Below are 19,703 nucleotides of genomic sequence, written 5' to 3'. Positions count from 1 at the left end.
TTAATAAAAATAATTTAATGCTCATGGAAATTATTTGGAAGTGGCCAAGTACAAAGTTGAAAATGTTCAACCTATACAAAACTTTAACATAGCGAATGTGAGAACATGAATATTATACCCTGCATCATAACCGTTTAGATGTTTAAAAATTAAATCCATGATGAAAATGGCAAATTCAATAAAATTCTAAAAGTGCACTTTTCAGTGGATAGAGCTAGAATTGAGCTATGTCATTTTAAAAGTTCCTAAATCTGGCATACATAATAAATATATTACACTTTAATATTTCCTCTTCACTTTTAGTTCAATTAACATTCAGGTTAAGAAAGCATTATTCAAAAATTTTCAATTGCAGCTAATATCTGTCAGAATAACCCATACTTTATTTAGCATTATCTTAGTAAACCTGAGGGCTATTAGTGGACATCTGGATAATTCACATATTGCATTTGCTTGGTAAAAAAAAATAAATAAAAAAATATACACTTGATAATAGAAAACACACTGTACAGATATTCCAGTGACTAACTCTGCATCCAAATCTGTGAGAAACTGACACCAAAATATCATTTGTTACCTCCACAATTTCAGTAACAGGAGCCTGGTAATATCTTGTTCCCCCAAGTGACTTCTCCTGTCTAGTTTATGTTAGAGAAGCCACTGATCAGTGCTCTTATATAAAGTGAATTCTGTATGAAGGTCTCTCGTGATAGGTTTGTTTAAAATTTTCAACAGTTCTACATGCATACATGCATGTAAATCATATTATTACAAAAAAATAAAGTTGAATGAATATTCAACCAAATTCGTTTTCATAAAATAACAAATTACTCTGGAATATACAGTACATAACATAAAAAAGAAAAACACTTTTTGTAAATCACTTTTCATCTTTGGCTTTTATACCCAGAAAGTGAAGTTGAAATATTAAAAGCCTGAAAAGAAGGGGAAAAAGTTCACTCGCAGTGATTTTGTTACTAAAGGTGGACATTTCAAATGAGGGTTCAAAACATGCCCTGAGAAGAGCTGGAATATCAGCTTTGCAGGTGCTGTACACCTAATGATCCAATGTGATCAACAAGTACTTTCACTCACTCAAAGGGAATAAAATCAAGTTTGTTTCTTCTAATCTTCTGAACTTTCTTCCGATTTTTCGTCATTTGCTATTTTCCAATTTTTGCGCTTATTCTTTATTTCATGATTTACAGTTGTCTCCTCCATTTTCATTTGATGATGTTTTTTCTTCTTTCTCTGAGTCTGTTTCTGTTGTTCCTCCTCAGAGCTGCCAGAATCACTCTCTCTGGATGAATCCTTTTTGCTTTTGAGTTTTGCTTTTTTGGACTTTTTTACCTTTCTTTTTGCTCGCCTTTTTTTGCTATATTTCTCATCTGAGCTTGAATCTTCACTTTCTAGTTCACTGTTCTCCTCCTTTTTTCTTTTCTTGTGTTTTTTTGCAGATTTTTTTTTTTCTTTTCTGCTCGCTTTCTTGGACCTTTTTCTTTTTCTTGACTCTTGGGTGGATGATTTTGCAGAATGTCCTGAATGTTTACTTTCTTTCACATTTTCTTCATCACTGTCACTAAAAATTGAATGGAAGAGATTTCAGTATCTTAAACTCATTAGGAAGGGCTGTTTTTATTAAAGAATAACAGATTCACCTGAAATTATAACCAACACTATGGTTTCCAGATATAATGCCCATTAGGTTATTGGAAAATTACTTCCTACTTAGATTTAACTTGTTTGTTACATATCTTCATTATAAAAAGTTCTGTAACATCTACAGTATATGCAATCTTTACTATCAATGTTTTGAGACTTTCGGATTTTCGTACTTCCATTATCTCTAACCTGCTCTGCATGTGTATCATGACAACATTTTTGAATTCTTTACGACATTCTACTTTGTCATCTGCTCTTTGTCTTTTATTTCTGGTCCCGGGCATGGTTAAATCTCTTGGCACAAAGTCTCGTCTCGCGAGACGTGAAAGCGTCTCTCTGTGAAAATCACATCTCGTCTCTCTTTCCAAAATTTTTTTATTAAAATAGAGAGACATGTTTGAAATTGCCACAAATAAGAGTTGGGTAACTGAAAATTAAAAACTGAACAGGCTCAGTTTGATCTTATTCAAAACTAAACTATTGAGTAGACAACACTAAATTGCCCAAATGTTAATGTGTGTAAAATCACTAAGATGGAATCCAAACTAGTTCTCATCTGAGCAAAGAACAGTTGATCATTTATTGATAATGATAGGTTTATTTTTTGAAACACAGACAGTTTCAAATTTAAAATTCATCAAATTCTGAAATTCAGCACATTTAAAATAATATACTTTTGGAATACCAATGAATAATTGTAGTGAAATGGCTTTAAACTAATTTGTTGTTTTTTTTTTTTTTGCTATTTATCTACCCTATATCTAGGCAAATATTTTCCTAGAAACATGCATCTACTACAGAATTAGAATTGAATGCTCAGATTTTGCTCAGAAAAGCTCTACATTTAATGAGCATTGTTAAGTTCAATGAAAACAGATGTTTCTATTATTAATTTCTTCTCTTTTCTAAAATCAAATGCAGATAGCACAAAAGAAGAAATGAAACTAAAACAAATAATATCAAAATTACTTATGCCATTCCTCTCATACTACATTATCTCCAATGAAGCATTAGTGGAAGAATAATACAAAAATAATAATTAGCAATAAGTCACTTGAAAGTTAAATTCCAAGATTGAGAAGAAGTGCATGTTTACATAAAAGCAAAGCTTAAGAGTTTGAAATTTAGACTTCTTTTATCACAGGACCATAAACCTAAAATGTTTATACTAGGTAACAGCAATCATTATATATTTCAAAAAAGCAATTCAGAGCTGATGTTAAAAAAAGAATTAAAAACAGAACAAAAAAAAAAAGAGAATGATGTGAAAGAAATACACAAGTTGAAAAGCATAAGCATAATTAGTAAAGACAGGCAAAGCAAAACTGACTACTGAAACATTAAACTTAGAGATTATATGTAAAAATACAATTCAAACAAAAATATTTATTTTTATGTTCATACTAGAGTGTCGAGTAACAGTTTTACTCCATTACCTAAAAGAAAACCTATCAAGCTAAAATACTGTGTTTTTCAGTCACAATAGATACTATAGCCGTTTGTCTGCACCACATGCAAAATGTACAATTAGCCTCCTATGACAATTATGGTACAATACCTTTCTGTCTGAAACTCTTCTGGATATAGCTCTTTAAAACCACTGTGTCCCCATCTGAAAGAAAATATTTAATTGATCAGAAATGTTTCAGCAATGTTTACATTTAAGTTCATTTGTGTCTATAGACAGTGTTTTTCACATTTTTTGGATTAGATTCATGTGATATGGTATATAAAACAAGATTTTTAAATGGAACTGAAATAGTTTAGTCTACTTATTTATTAATGAAAATTCATGCAGGGACAAGAGGGTTAAACTTATTTCCACTGGACCATCTTTTCTAAAATATTCTCATGATATTCAATTATTTAAGTTCAATTTACCATCAAAATACTTCATGCTTACTAAAAAAGTGTTTCCCTTTTTCAACCAAGGTATCTAGTGGGGCATCAAGTACAGCTCACTTTTTACACTGTAGCGAGTTCCTTCACAAAAAACATTTCTATAGGACATGTGAAGTGCTTAATGCTTAGGAGTTGAGACAGGGAGAGTGTCATGTTAGAATCTTCATACTATGTGCAGAGGACTAACAATATTACTATTAGTGTTATCAAATGCACTCTGAAAAAATGGATTCAGTTGCAGTTATATATACTTTTGTGAAATTTCAGTAAATCTACGGAAGACACATATGCAAATTTTCAAAAGCCTTCTGAAAATTTTCTGAAAGTTTAGGGGAATTTAATTTGTTTGCAGAAAAAGTTATAGTCTTCTTTTACAGTCTAAGTTCTGGAAAACAGTGAATGCATAACAAATTTGATACTTGAATCGTGCAATTATATCTTTAACTTTATCAAGTGTTATTTTATGTAGCATCTAATACTGAAGGTTGCATTTATTTACATACTATACAATATCATATATCTATTATACTCTACTTATATGTTTTACATCATATTAAACCTATTTCTTCAGATTCAGTCAGTTTAACCCAAAACATTTTTACCTTAACAGCAGCTTTGTTATTTTTATATTAGTTTTAAAGGGGACACACTTCTCACCTTCATATTTAGATGACTTTGTGACAAATGATGTTTGATATTTTGTGTCACAGAATGGCTAATAAATGTCATGAAAATATTTGTTTAATCATGTATTGTGAACAAGTACACTTTTTTAAGTTCTACTTTAAATGAAAAGTTGTCCTCCCACATCCACAAACACTTAAGTTAGGTGAACTGAAAAATGAAAATTTGCCTTTTTTGAGCTTGGGAGTGTTTGAGTGGATCAAAGAATGATTCTTGCCTTGCACCCAATGACGCCAAGATCAGCTCCAGCACCCACCCACCGAAACGGAGTGTGGCTGAGCTGGTTTAAGAATGTTCAGTTCTATTCTGTTCCCATTTATCCAGTTTTGAACTTAGTAAATGCCTAAAGTATAAAAAAGGAACATTAAAAGAATTGCACAGTGTATATGTCTAAACAATCAATAAATCAAGCTATCCATGGCATACAACATTGTAAAATTCCTTATACAGGTCAAATTCCGTTATAACGAACTCCCAGGGACCTAAAAATATTTCGTTAGAACAAAAATTTCGTTGTAATGAGATTCTGTATTTGTTACTATAGTGCTTTCTTTAACTTGCACCAAAGCATATGCAATCATTTCAAAAGCTTCTTTTGTGTTCATTTTAATCTCCTCCTGCCTACAACTACAAATTTTTCTCAGCATTTCCTTACGATAATACACTTTCCCAAAACGTGATTGCAGCGTCTGTGGAAGATTGTTTGTCTGTGAAGTGACACAGAAGCAAATCATAAAAGATCGGGGTCGCGCTATAAGTCCCTGTCTTGCACCACAAAACTCGAGGCAGAGTCTCAGTACTTTAGGAAAACCAACTTTATTCAGCTTGAAACAGGAACGGCACACTTATTTATTGTAGCGTGATCTGCCACTCTGCTATACACAGACACAGCAGTCAGGCTGCATCACCCATCGATATCTGTTCTGTTTGCTTTGGCAGAGAGACGCAGCATAGCCGAGAGACGCTGAATATCTTTGAGCCAACTGTTGCCCTGTCAACAGATAAACAGTCTTCCATAGACGCGGAGATCGGACTTCGCGATGCTCTTTGGCATGTCGTCTAGTTAGGGGAGATCCCAAGAGAGTTTACAAACCTCACATTTACCTTGAATGAGTGCCGCATTAATAGAAATGTTTCTTGAACGAGCATCTCTGAACCCCATAATAACTGCTTTTTCGACATCTTCAAATGCAGCAGTTCACATACGTTTGCAACCCGAGATTTTTTTTCTTTTTTTGCTTGGTCTTTCAAGAAAGTTGACAGCATCGATGGCGAAATTCTGAATTTACTGGCAACATCTTTTTCTTCCCCCCGCAATCGAGAGCTGCAAAAATGTAGTTCTTTTTTCTAATATGAACTGTTAACGCTGTTTTGTGTCTGCCGTTTCTATAGGAGAGTGACAATGAGTTAAAATTCCAATAGATGATTTTTAAATGTTAACGAGCAATAAGCAAAAGGTATCACTGAAAACTGAAGGAAACAAAAAAGGCAAAAAAAAAAAAAAAACACACAAAACAGTACAAGGAAAGTTTGAAGAAAGAAAAAAAAAATTACAAATGTTTCTGTTTGGGGATCATTGTGCACAACTGAGCTGCGGCCACCAAACTAGCCGCTCTGCAGATGATTCATTCAGGCATTTCAAAGTCTTCTGGGCACTTCATTATAATGAAAGTATCTGCTAAATGTACTTCGTAATAATGAGATTTCTATATTCTCGCGTCATATGGGGAAAACAGTTGGGACCATAAAAATACTTCGTTGTAATGAAAATTTCGTAATAAAGATATTAGTTATAACAGAATTTGACCTGTATAATCACGTGACTAGAAAGTATGGATACATTAAAAGTACCCAGAAGCTCATCGCTTTCAATATTTATTTGGTCATATTTACATTTGACATAAATTTTAATCACCATCGAGAGGTAGTTTCTGCTTTGCACCACAAACTCACAGCTCTCTGTGCTTTAGGTTCAAAAATGGATGATGAACATATGGCTTTTGGCATTTGTGAAAAATTAATTTATCTTATGTAGTGCTGTGAATTTTTTTTACATAATTGTTTTGAAGTCAGCAAGGACAGCTGTATATTTATTTATTCAAGGGATCTCCAGCTTACTAAGGCAGTAAATCATCCCATATAATGTAAAAGAGCTAGAAAGACGAGAAAAAACAACTTATCGCAGGTTCTAGCCCATGTCGCGTTTTGGTAGAGGCTGATGGCGATCCTTTAAAAGACTTTCTATCAGATAAACTGCAACACTGAGCAAATAACACACCTCTGCAATTGTGCTCTAGGACAAGTGTTCAAAACCTTTTTCATGCAATGGATATGAAGAGACTTACCTTAGGCTGAGGACGCCCCACCTATTACCATCCAAAAAAATGACATACTGTATCCCAAATAAACTGTTATAAAGACCTACAACCTGTTAAGTGCATGTTATAAAACTATATAAAACAAGGCACTTTTACTATGGAAAAAATAGGCTACTCATTATAAATAAATAAAACTCCCCCTATGCCTAGTGATACTTTTGGGCTTGTATGTACAAGCACAGTTTGTCCACTCTGCGTTACAGCTGGCTAAGGGAGAATCTCGTATACTTTTCCTTTATCAAACATGCTCGATTTTTGGTATTCAGTACTTTCAATGCAGAAAAACCTGCCTCACACAGGTGTGTTGCTGCAACTGGTGAGAGGCAACTCTCAAGAGTGGGTATTCATTTCTAAGACTGCTCCAAAATTCTGACATTAGAATGGCAGAGAATTGCATTTTCAAACTTCCATCATTGGCTATTTCAATTAATTGCTTTTGTTACCTCAAATCGAGACATTCCTCTTCAGTTCTGGACTCAAACAGATTTCTGATCCAGTTTAAATGATGATTGTCCAGGTCCGGGAAATAGTCACTAAAGTATTCCTTCAGGTATGTCAGATGTGACAATGTTAAAGGCAGGACTAAGTCTGCAGGTGAAATTAGACGTTCATAGCTCCTGGTAAATGAGTAGGAATATTACAGTATTTCCTTTGTTTAGCTTTTTCTTACAAAGTCTGACTTTCTATCTGAACGCACAAACTTATCTTGCAAATAAAGTATGCTGTGATCATTTCCCTACATTCTTTGATTCAAAGTATTTAAAAGTTGAAGTATGTTGGCCAAATACATAAGAGCTTTAGAAACCACAACCGGTTGTCTAAATAGCTAGAAAACTGCAAGTTCTCGGACACATCCCTTCATGGAGATCAAACACTTGAAAGCTGCCTGGCAGGACAGGCATCGGACCTCAGAATGCAGCAAAAGGCTTTCAAGACTGCGGTCTATACTGTATCACTACACAGCTTGGCAAACAGCCTGTGTTTAAGAGGGTGCGCTTTGATACTATTTACAACTTTAACAACATCTTGAAGCACTTGTTGCAATTCATTCTCCTGTGTATCCATGGCCTCTGGAGCTCTGGGCTTAATCAATGCAAAGACCCCACTATGCTTGCCTGTCATGGCATCAGCACCATCCATACAAATGTCCACGTAATAAGACCAGTCAAATAAAATGTACCTGTATGAACATGTCTAAAATTTGATTAAAGCCTTCACCTGTTGTCTTCCCCTGTCTTCCCAAGTCCTTGCAGTTTAAAAGCTCCTCAACAGAATTTCCATTTCCAAAAAAATCTGAAAATCTGACACAGACAATAAGCTGTGCTCAACTGTAATGCAAACCAGGGGCTATTTTTTTTTTTTTAACCTGTTCCAGTAAATGGTCTGTTACATCCTCAGCCATGTCAGATACCTGTCAATGGGACAGTGTCAATTTTACGGAAAGCTTCCTCACCAAGCAATTCCTAAGCTATGTCTTTGGTCACCAGTAATATAAGATCTCCAATTGTGCAAGCTTTCTTCACATGGGCAATGCGATACGACGGCAAAAAAAACTTTGGTGCTCTGTCTGAAACTGTTGCTTGCCGTGTGAAAGTACTCACTTGTTTCATAAGCGTTGACGTTTTTCAAAGGAAAGCAGCATTACGTTTCCCAAAATCAGCCAGATGCTTTTGCTCTAGAGGTTTTTTCAATTTAGATGGCTTTACATAAATATTCGCTTGACAGAATTTCCTGACAAAAAAAACGCTTTTGGGGTATTGAAGTCCGTTTTTATTTTTCTTAGTCAGCACAAATCTGGAATTTTAAAGCAGAGCTACAAGATGGGTTTTCTTCAGTATGTTTCCTTTTTTTTTTAAAAAAAAATTGTCTATCATTACCTATTTTTTTGGCATTTGATGCACTGTGTTTACCTTGTTGTGAAATATTTTAAACTCCACAATGCAACGTGTGTATGCCAACGGTAGCCTTTGAGCAGAGTTCGAAAAACATTTATTAATAGGCAATTGGCAAGTGCCCTAACAAAGTCACAATGTTATTAAAATGCAAAGTTAACTAGAAAAATGCTTTATTATTTACAACTTTTTAAATAATAAAATCATATAGTATTAAATTATGTTTACTACTTGCCTTGAAGGAAAAATGAATCTTTCACATTTAAGAAATTGGGAAGAAAACCAGAATAACCACAAAAACAGTAATCTCAAAGAGAAACAATGCCCAATGCAGAAACAATGACAAACCAGTTCCAATATTCTAGTGATATAAGGCTATAGTGCTACCTACTATGCCAAAATCCTATTATACACCCACTCAAAAAGGTTATTCATAATGGCTGGATAGCTTCATCAGATGTGTTAAAAAGTATATTTATACAAGTATAATTAAAGTGAAAGATAGAACTTTATAATTTAAACAAATATTGTTTCAAATATTTATTCTTCTAAATTACCATAGTCACCATTAAATATAAGTACCGGTTTGGATCATTGGCTTCAAAATCATACAGTTTCTTGGTCCAATATCTTGCCTCCCGACTGTCCTTCTCAGAGCTGTATGTTGAGGTTGCTTCTCTCTCATCATCATCATAGCCATCACATCGCATTCTGCCTCTGAAAAATCAAACATAATGCATGTAAGTAAAAATAAACAAGATGAAATTCAAACCTTGGAGACAATACTATTAGAACAAAAAGGTCAAAATGGAAAATTATATTTGATATTGAATGGTCTCTAAAGACTTAACACCAAGTTGTATTCATGCTACCATTTATTTGAAGAACTGAAAACCACTTCATACTTTAAATATTTGATGCTACATTCAGTAGTTGGAGAAAAATGCAGAAAGTGCACAATTAACCCCCTTTTTAAAAAGCCACCTGGCAGAAAGTATAAAAGAAACGCATATTAAAAGATACAATGTGTTTATGGTTTTATACAATGTGTTTGTGGTTTTAAGTGTGAAGAACATTAAAAAAAAAAAAACAGATGAGGTGGATACAAAAGAGTCAGTAATCCCACCTTAACAGAAAGCCCAGAAATAGTTTTGGGACCTGGTCATTTTAGCAAAAGGTTATAGCTCTCAAGTCCAAAAATCTCTAAAATTAGCAAAAAGGACTATGATCTGGTGCACCTGAGATTTTTCCAAGTTATTCCTGGCAACAGATTTGTTCTGAAATAAACAAGGGGTACAAAGTGGCATACTGAAGTAAAGTTCAGGCTACTCCCTTCCACAGCATGAGTGAAACTGAGATGGAAAGACAGTCCCTGTTACTGACAAACAGGGGAAAGTGGTGAAGCTACTTCAAATGGTAAGGTAACACAAAAGATCTGGGTATGGCAACGTTGCAGTTTTGTTATTGTTTTCTTGTTTCTTAATTCCTTCAAACAACATTCTCTTATGGTTTATTACTAACTATTTAAATGTATTTTGAAGATCTTTGGTATCTTATCCCACTTTGGAGCAAACTCTAAAGGCATTTGAGCAGCTTTCAACAGCTGACTTTTGCTGCACATTGTGTAAAGAAACAAAACAGAAAACTTACCTGGGAGATTTTGACCGTGGCCATTTTGAATAATTCCTTGGAGCCTGCCTCTCCATCTCTCTCATTTTCCACATTTCAGATTCTTCTTGAATCTAGGGAAAAAGAAACAATAAAAAAGGGGGAAAAAAACTTGAGATATAGATTATATTCAGGTAATGAATTTCAGCACAAGATGGCAAGAATTGTATACCTGTATTTTATCATATTTACAAATACTGTACCGCATAGTCAAAGTTAAAAAGGTAAGAAAATCCTGCTGCTTTTTCCTAAACAAAAATGAATATTTCAAGACTATTGTTATTAATGGACTTGCTTATATGAATGTTTTAAAGCTCTGCAGTGGGAAGTGGCAATATAACGGGTAAACACTTCAATTAACTTTGTATTCTAATAACTAACTAAAACACTTCAGGTCCATTTTGAAAGAGGACATATGTTAGTTGACATCCAACTGCAAGGTCCAACAGTAGACAGCTATACAGAAGGCTCAGTTTCTCACAGAAAGGCATTCATGTATACATCTGTGATTATTTGTAACTGTGTGCCTTTTGTGTGTAAAATATTTTTTCGCAGTTGATCTCCAGTATGTTCACTGTTGGTCCAGCATGACATGCAAAAAAGCTGTTCACATTTTTCATAGGACAACTTAATTTCTGTTTGTAGTTATATAAAGACTAATAATAAAGCATTAGAAATAACAAAAATAACACACACAACACTTTGGATAATATATATAGGTATATGTCTTTCAGTTGAGTGTTCATTCCTTGTACTTGTGTATTTTTAGATGACGCATTTTTTTGGAAATAGGTCTGTGACAGTTTTATAAATCTGAAAACAGAGCACTGTTTTGAAATGAAAATTACGAAAGAACACAAACTGCAAAAAAATCCTCTATAAGGACTCTGGCATCAGGTAAATTATGCCACAAAGTCACTATTCACTCAACCATGCAATCTAATTCGGCATAATTGGCTCCGATATAATTTGTCTCAGGTTTAAGGCAAGTCAAGCTATATTCGTTTTTTCAAATAAATAATTTCACTAAGTTATGTCATTATTTTAACACAGGTAACTTTTATAAGTGTTCTTAATGAAGTAAATTTGAGTGTGTGATATGTGTGATCTTTTTGCTTTATCATTGTTACTACAAGAAAGTCCTTCTCAGTCACTTTCACTCATAAGGTTAAATCTAAAGTTACCTTTTCTTTCGTACTTCAAAACATCATATTAGGTGGACAGAAACTAAATTTAATTTGTGTAGTTATGCACATGTATATAATTCTATGGAGGACTGATAAAAGTCTTGAATGGAAGTGGGGACCTTCTTTTTTGGTGGTGGATTTTTATTATATATTTTCAAAAATTTTGCTGCTTTCTAAAATTACTATTACTGTGAAAAACTTAAACCAAGAACCAAAAACATGCGATTTAAACAAGTGGTTCTCAACCAATGGCTCACAATCCACTTTTGGGTGGAGGCTTGCTGTAGTTGGTTTTGCAAGTTAGTCAAGGTGGGTCGCCAAAGTGATCGACAGCACTCCACAATGTTTCCCCTTTCAACTGTGCTCGTCTCACAAAGGGGATCCCCTTCCTTCTTTCAATCATGCTTGTTTTGCCAAAGGGTCTCTCCGCTCTTTTAACTGTTTGTTACTGCAAACGGAAACAGGCACTCTTTCTATCATGCTATTTTACAACCGGGGGAGCCACCCCACCGTTCTGATCACGCTCATTACAACAAGGTGGACCACCCCCATTTGCAATTGTTGCTAGTGGGTCACCGATGAACTTAAAAAGGCAAAACTGGGTTGCTGGACCATGAAGGTTAAGAAACACTCTTTAAACAGAATGGGACTGATTAAGCATTATTTTTTTAATTACTGAAAAGAAAATAATACCATTTATTTTTACTTAATATCTTGAGGGACCCAGTAATGAAGATCATATAATCAGTTTACTTTCACTAAATTCCCCAAATTGTTGTTTACTTTGTTTTGGGGGGGGGTTGGATCTATCTCCTTCTAAAAATGCAATTCAGACCCTAAAATAACCTCTAGATATAGATATGTGTATGGTCCAGTTTAGATGAAAACCAGTACGGAAGAATGGGAACACCAATATATTCAAAGGATACTCAGTATGCATTTTCTTCCTCCTGCTGCTTCGTAAAGCAGAGGAACGGTCATCAATGACAGCAAACAGCTCTAATGAAAGAGCATTCACCATCCGATTCACTACCAATCCTCATCGTGGTTGGCGAGACCGAACACTTCAGAAACACATTTCTCTAGTAACAAACTATAGAAATTATCCCTAAAAGTATAGTCAATGTGAGAACATTGCTGTATTTTTCACTCAAAAAATTAATGATATTAGAGATAACATAGTATATCTCCCCAACACTGCAGAACCTCCAAAGCCCCGGTACTCCGTTATAAACAAATTAAATGCTTTCACCAGGATAGATTTACCTGAATTACATAGTATAATCTCTCAACTGAAACCCTCCACCTGCGTCCTTGATCCAATACCAACCAGGTTTTTCAAAGAAATATCAGGCGTTCTAATTGACAATATTCTGGACATAGTAAATTCGTCATTAGATACGGGGGTCTTTCCAGACTGTCTTAAGACTGCTGTAGTTAAACCCCTTCTTAAGAAACATAATCTTGACCCCTCTGCCTTTGAAAATTTTAGACCCATTTCTAACCTACCCTTCTTAAGTAAAATTCTAGAGAAGGCAGTCATTATGCAGTTAAATGACCACCTAAATAAACATGCTATTCTTGATACTTTTCAGTCAGGCTTCAGAACAAATCACAGTACAGAAACTGCACTCGTTAAAGTAGTAAATGACTTGCGGGTAAATGCACACAGAGGCCATTTATCTGTTCTCATCCTCTTAGATCTGAGTGCTGCATTTGACACCATTGATCATAATATTCTTAGAAATCGCCTTAGTCAATGGGTGGGCCTCTCTGGCAGTGTCTTAAATTGGTTTGAATCCTACCTGGCAGGGAGAAAATTCTTTGTGAGTTGTAATCAAATCTCAAAGACACATGATATCCGATATGGTGTTCCACAAGGCTCTATCCTGGGTCCGCTGTTATTCTCAATCTACATGCTTCCGTTAGGTCAGATTATCTCAGGTTACAACGTGAGCTACCACAGCTATGCTGATGACACACAGCTGTACTTATCTATAGCACCTGATGACTCCGACTCTTTCGATACACTAACACAATGTCTTACTGGTATTTCTGAATGGATGAATAGTAATTTTCTCAAACTAAATAAAGAGAAAACTGAAATTTTGGTAATTGGCAATAATGGATTCAGCGAGGTTATCAGAAATAAACTTAATGCACTAGGATTAAAAGTTAAGACGGAAGTAAAAAATTTAGGGGTAACCGTTGACTGTAATCTGAATTTTAAATCGCATATTCATCAGACCACTAGGACAGCATTTTTTCACTTAAGAAACATAGCTAAAGTTAGACCTCTTATATCATTGAAAGATGCTGAGAAATTAATTCACGCTTTTGTTTTCAGTAGACTAGATTACTGTAACGCACTCCTCTCAGGACTACCCAAAAAAGACATAAATCATTTGCAACGAGTGCAGAATGCAGCTGCTAGAATCCTAACTGGGAAAAGAAAATCCGAACACATTTCTCCAGTTTTGATGTCACTACACTGGTTGCCTGTGTCATTCAGGATTGACTTTAAAATACTGCTTATGGTTTATAAAGCCTTAAATAATCTCGCTCCATCTTATATATCGGAATGCCTGACACGTTATATTCCAAATCGTAACCTTAGATCTTCAAATGAGTGTCTCCTTATAATTCCAAAAGCTAAACTTAAAAGAAGTGGTGAGGCGGCCTTCTGCTGTTATGCACCCAAAATCTGGAATAGCCTGCCAATAGGAATTCGCCAGGCAAATACAGTAGAGCACTTTAAAACACTGCTGAAAACACATTACTTTAACATGGCCTTTTTATAACTTCACTTTAACTTAATACTGATACTCTGTATGTTCAATTCTTCATAATAACTATTCATGGTGGCTCTAAAATCCACTGACCCCTACTCTCTCTTCTGTTTCTTTTCCGGTTTCTTTGTGGTGGCGGCCTGCGCCACCACCACCTACTCAAAGCATCATGATGCACCAACATTGATGGACTGAAAGCCAGAAGTCTACGTGACCATCATCATCAGGTCCTTCCATGAAAATGCTAAATACAAAGAGGACTGTTTGATTTATGTTAGGTAGATTGCCCAGAGGGGACTGGGCGGTCTCTTGGTCTGGAACCCCTACAGATTTTATTTTTTTCTCCAGCCTTTGGAGTTTTTTTGTTTTTCTGTCCACCCTGGCCATCGGACCTTACTCTTATTCTATGTTAATTAATGCTGACTTATGTTTATCTTTTATTGTGTCTTCTATTTCTCTATTCATTTTGTAAAGCACTTTGAGCTACATTTTTTTTGTATGAATATGTGCTATATAAATAAATGTTGATTGATTGATTGATTGAAAGGATACAGCTTCTACATTTGTTACACTCGCAACTTACGGAATTGGGCTACATGCCAAACAAAAGCTATAACCACAGAGGATTGGGTTACAACACACTCAAACACTCATACTACTGGTACTGTATGTGATGAAAATCTCAACAACCTAGTTAAAATTTGATTAAAAAATACTTGGAGTCTACTTGTAGGACCAGGTGCACACACATTGTATGGGTACTAAAGTACAGTGACAGATGCAGAAAAGCTCACATTTCTAGAGGAGGATTTGGGAGACCAAAGTAACACTGTCACAATAGGACCCAGAAGTCACCCTGATCTTGCTTGTTGAGATTTTGTTCACCTCTTATGTTCTGGCCATTAAAGCCATTGTTTTAATAATGAGATTACAAAGGAAAATAACATTGACATATCTGCTATGGCTAAGTGACAATACATTATTTGGGAGCAATTTACAGTTTAAATAACCCAAGAAAATTCAAAAGTCAAAAACAACAAGTAAGATGGAAATGCCAAACGGCACCTGTCAGTACATATTTATACTTTACTTCTGTGCTGCAATTCACCTGTTCACCTGTAATTTCAGCCATGAAGATTTCACTCAACACTAAAAATCCCCAAGTGCTCCTTGTTTGGATAGCACAGGAAAGTGACAAGTCAGCTCCCAGGTCGTGTCCTGGGCTGAGCACTAGCTAAGTAATAGAATGTTCTTGAGCTGCGGAGTTTGCTTTGTTTCAACGCTGCTGTGTCTCTTCATATGTGTCATGAAGATGTCATCGCTGTTGCATGGCAGCATTTGCTGTGCACAAGTCTTTCATAGTGAGAAGTGAGGTGCATGCATGCACCATCTAATGGCTTTGGTTGAAAGTGAGCAGAGCGGACTGCGCCATACACACAGGTCTTTAATTTAAATGTCTAAAGGGCATACTTCTTAGCAGTAAAAATTAAATTTAAGCATGTGGTAGCTTCAGAACAATTAATTATAATAATTACATTTATATAACCCTTAGCCTACTCAAAGTGCTTTACATAGACAGTGGGTAACCAATTCAACAACCCACCATTGTGTTGCATCCAACTAGATGATGTGACAGCAGCCATTTATGCACCAGTACTCAACACATATTACGTATTAGGTAGTGAAGGGGTGTGAGGGATAGTTAGACAATAAGAAACAGGGAATAATGATTAGGGAGCCAGAATGGACAAAACTGTGGTAGGCAGTTTTAACTAGGACATTCGGAAAAACTCTACTTGACTTCCAGGCATTGTGCTGGCAACCGCCTAATACTGGAGTTTCCTTTCTATTTTTTGGGGGTGATTTGTGGGTGGGGGGATTCCCTTTTTTTTTTAAAAAAAAAGATTATTAACCAATGAATTTAATTATTATTAACATTAACAATATTACATTAAGATTAGGCTGCTGGCTTGCTACTATAATCTTAACTGAATTTTTCAATTGAGGATATGCTGCTGTCATTGATCTGAGCAGTCACCCAGCATCCACAGCATTTTGGATGAGCAGGGAACTTGAAAGTTGTCACAGAGAGAGTGAAGACGATCAGAAGACTCTGAAGGCAAACTACACCTATAACACTGGAGAACATTAAAGACTATGAGGACGTAGAGAGGAATATATTAAGTGTTCCTGTACTCCGATGACAGCATTGTATTGACGGGAACCTATTGCACCTTATCGCAGGAGCAGCTTGTCTAAAGATGGAATTAATATGTAGCAAGAAAAAAAAAGTAAAGTGAAAAGCGCTCAGAATGGACCCAACTCCATAATTGTGGAATGTTAAGATTGCTTTTAAATAGGTTCAATGAGCTTTTTTGTATAATGGCAAATCACGACAAGTTCAGGTACTGTGGCATTTGTTTATTGTGGAGAACCAACTTAAACTTTTTTCAAACACTATTTAATGCTGAATGGTTTTCACCTGATATTACAAGACGAAGCAGAAAGGGAAAGAAAGGGACTGAAACTGAGTGAATAAGCAACAGTGAAAAAGTGAGTATAGTAAAATTAAAACTAAAATGTGTTATGCCTGGATTTGTTCACGTTAGTCTAATGAGATAAGTTACATCATCCTGATTACTGTTTGTTAGCACAGGAACAACACAGACAACTTACTCTGTTACCAACACTACAATGAATGATTCATTCTGACACTAGAATGATATTGACATTAGAACAAACAAATTATTTTGATTTATGGACACAACAAGATGGACTTGCTCTATTCAAATATCAGTCCCTTCAAAAGTAAACCTGCAGTAAAACTGATCAGATCTGACCACATCTTACTGCCACCTATAAGACTGTGATTCACAGCAACAGCTGTTTTTCCAGCCAGAAGTTCCTTTGTGTGTTTAAATGGTTGTTGTCCATTTGTTATAATGATATTTATATTTTAAGCGTCTATAAAGTAAGCATTTCACTACACATATGGATAATTTAGTGCATGGATAATCTGTATGTTACAAATAAAAGTTGGATTTGGGTTTATTTTCAAATCATGCCCAGAAATCGTTTAGACCAACTACAGTCAGGACCTCGGTTTTACATCTCATCCAAAAGATAGCACAAATTTTACAATACAATGTTCCCAATCACTGTACCAAGACATTGGGATGCACACACAAAACCTCAGTTGTAACTGCACCCTGCTGGTCTCACCAACACCTCTTCCAGCAGGAAAAACTCAGATCAATTATTCATTCATTTTCCAGACTCTACTCACTCCAATATTTGTGAGGTAATAAACCCTTACACAGTAACAATAAAGGCTAAATAGGAATCAGACTTAGACATTTGGGAATGGCTGTCTATCACAGTGCAAACATACCAGACCAATTTACTGTATCATCGGCCTAAAATGAACACTTCTGGGATGTGTAAGGAAATCCACTTATCTGGAGCAACTAATGCTGACACAAGGACTATATGAAAATTCCATACAGAAATGAGGAAAAACACATTAATAAAATTTTCTTTGACATAAAAAAATATAATTTCAAAAAAGGCTTAATACAGATGTATTAAGAAAAACAATTCTGGAAAAACAAAACTAAGGTTTATATCCTCTACATTGTAAAAATAACTAATTATATTATCCAAATATGTAGAAACAAGGTCTTATTTTTTCTTTAAGAATGTAAAATGAAAAGAAAAAAAAAAAACACACAACTGACTGCTAACTGAAGATGTTCAGTCTTTCAGTCTAGAGCAGGCTCTTGCTTTGCAATTATGGCAAGAGGATATGTAGAAAATGGTTAGAAATGATTGTTGGGACTACCTTGTTATGGGCATCCGTGTGGCGAATGACATTCCGGAGCAACACTTTACCCATGGGAACTCGAGACATTTTTGCTGTGAAAGAGAATAAGGACAACTTAAAAAAAAACCCACAAAACAAAAACCAAAAAAAAAAAAAAAGTAAAACAAAAAACACAACAACAAAAAACAAAAAAAAAATCTCTACTTCACACGCAGGTTGGAAGAGATGACTTTCAAAACTAAGAATAGTGTAACAGTCAACCATAATATAGTATGCTTTTGATTAACTGCTCAGTTACTTTTATGAAGAGAAATGTCTTTTATGTATGCATGTACTACTGTACGCAGACGATTTCATTTATGGGATACTCCTCTTTTGCTAAAATCAGCACTTTGCAGCAATGGCATTGTCATTGCAGTGTACGAGTCTGATTAACATATCATTCAAGCTGGAGAATGAATGCAAGTGGCCTGGTTTCATCAAATCTGCTCGACAGTCAACTAATAATAAAAACCGTTGTGTAACACAGTAAAATGAGAATTTAAGATAAAGCGACTGTCATTTGATTAAACACGGTACAATTTTATCTAAGATTCAAGCGCAAAAGGGTTTGTTCTCCAGAGAATGCTTAATGTTAGACCCAGTGGAGGCATACATACATACATACATACATACATACATACATACATACATACAGACAGACCCGTCAAGCCGGAGATCTGCGGAGTAATGGCCACAGTAGTGAAACGGTCTTTAGTCCTGGATACCTTGATGATGGACACCATAAGATCAGAGAGTGACGGTTTATTCTGGATAGGCAGCAGTGACAAGGTGGAGGACAGGAACTCAAAGGTGTGTCGTTTAAAATAAGAAGTCAATTTTTCCTGTTTTAAATCCACCTCAGTTATCCAAATTTCTAGGCCAGTACCAGAAAATCATTTTTAGATGCATCTGTGATCCACCAACATCCAACAGTCAGACTGAGTGAAAACTTGCTGCTTTTGAGAAAATCAAGAACACTGTCTTCTTGTTTCAGATGTGCTTTTACCAAAGCTTTATACAACGCCATCCGTCTAGTGTCATTTTAAAATATGCGTCAAACAAAACCCATAAAAAAGTAAAAACAACAATTGGATTTCAATTGGATCCATATTTTAGTGAGAAGGAAGGGGAAGCTCAAATAGTCGGACCTTTTGTGAAATTTCCCATCCTATACAATTGTATTAACATTAACATGAGCTTAAAAACGATTTCAAGTCTGTTCTGCTTAACACACTGTAACTAATGACAGGACCACGTAACATCAAACATGGACACGTAGCAAAGGAACTCAAGGCGTCTGTCAAGAAACCGCCACTCACCTATTAGTGCCACTAAATGGATTCTGCATCGGTCTACGTCACTGAAGGCTATTTCTAACCACAATGGTATCTCTTTTTCGAGTCAAATTATTCTTCTGACAGGAAATGAAACCAAATACTGAAGGCAGCGTGAAGCTGGCAACAATAAGCAACACCAGAGAATCACTTCCTGTCATCGAGTCTGGTCAGTGTGTCAAAATAAGAGTCTCGTGTCGGCTAAATGAAAATATACTGGAGGTTGTAAACGGATAAAAAATAACTATTATATTTAGCTTATAGAAAACAGTTTTAACTCAGTAATGTGAACGGAAGAAGATCATGCCATTTTCTGGTAACTGTCGTAAGTCGAAAAGGAAG

General features: G+C 35.3%; 2 protein-coding genes and 1 pseudogene across 4 annotated transcripts in view; 1 reads left to right on the top strand and 2 right to left on the bottom strand.

The window, feature by feature from the left end:
* On the bottom strand, positions 1–19,684 carry nkapd1 (NKAP domain containing 1). Of its 3 annotated transcripts, none has more exons than XM_039763896.1 (6): positions 19,347–19,684; positions 18,004–18,077; positions 10,169–10,260; positions 9,101–9,235; positions 3,221–3,274; positions 1–1,579 (listed from the first exon to the last, which is right to left on the bottom strand). In XM_039763896.1, the coding sequence occupies exons 2-6, from the start codon at positions 18,070–18,072 to the stop codon at positions 1,126–1,128; spliced, it is 804 nt and encodes a 267-aa protein (XP_039619830.1). In that variant the 5' UTR covers positions 18,073–18,077; positions 19,347–19,684; the 3' UTR covers positions 1–1,125. The 3 variants fall into 3 exon arrangements, with proteins under 3 accessions (XP_039619830.1, XP_039619831.1, XP_039619832.1); XM_039763897.1 differs by lacking the exon at positions 19,347–19,684 and adding an exon at positions 18,753–19,339; XM_039763898.1 differs by lacking the exon at positions 18,004–18,077 and having other exon boundaries at positions 19,347–19,683.
* LOC120536112 lies at positions 12,301–12,497 on the bottom strand (annotated as a pseudogene).
* Positions 18,759–19,703, top strand: part of pih1d2 (PIH1 domain containing 2) — a 31,984-nt gene continuing 31,039 nt past the window's right edge. The window contains exon 1 of the mRNA XM_039763895.1: positions 18,759–18,837. The gene's annotated coding sequence lies outside the window, so the exon portion shown is untranslated. The remainder of the gene's footprint in view (positions 18,838–19,703) is intronic.

Source organism: Polypterus senegalus, chromosome 9 (genome assembly GCF_016835505.1).
Source record: "Polypterus senegalus isolate Bchr_013 chromosome 9, ASM1683550v1, whole genome shotgun sequence".
Classification (NCBI taxonomy): Eukaryota; Metazoa; Chordata; class Cladistia; order Polypteriformes; family Polypteridae; genus Polypterus; species Polypterus senegalus.
Note: the sequence above shows the minus strand (reverse complement) of the source record. Positions and strands in the feature narration are given on the sequence as shown.

Excerpts from the sequence above, each read along its gene's own strand:
- nkapd1 (XM_039763896.1), bottom strand. The coding sequence starts at position 18,072 with ATGTCTCGAGTTCCCATGGGTAAAGTGTTGCTCCGGAATGTCATTCGC. Across the intron at positions 3,275-9,100 it reads GAAGCCAATGATCCAAACCG|ATGGGGACACAGTGGTTTTA; the intron begins GTACTTATATTT and ends ATTTTCTTTCAG. Across the intron at positions 1,580-3,220 it reads GAAGAGTTTCAGACAGAAAG|TGACAGTGATGAAGAAAATG; the intron begins GTATTGTACCAT and ends TTCAATTTTTAG.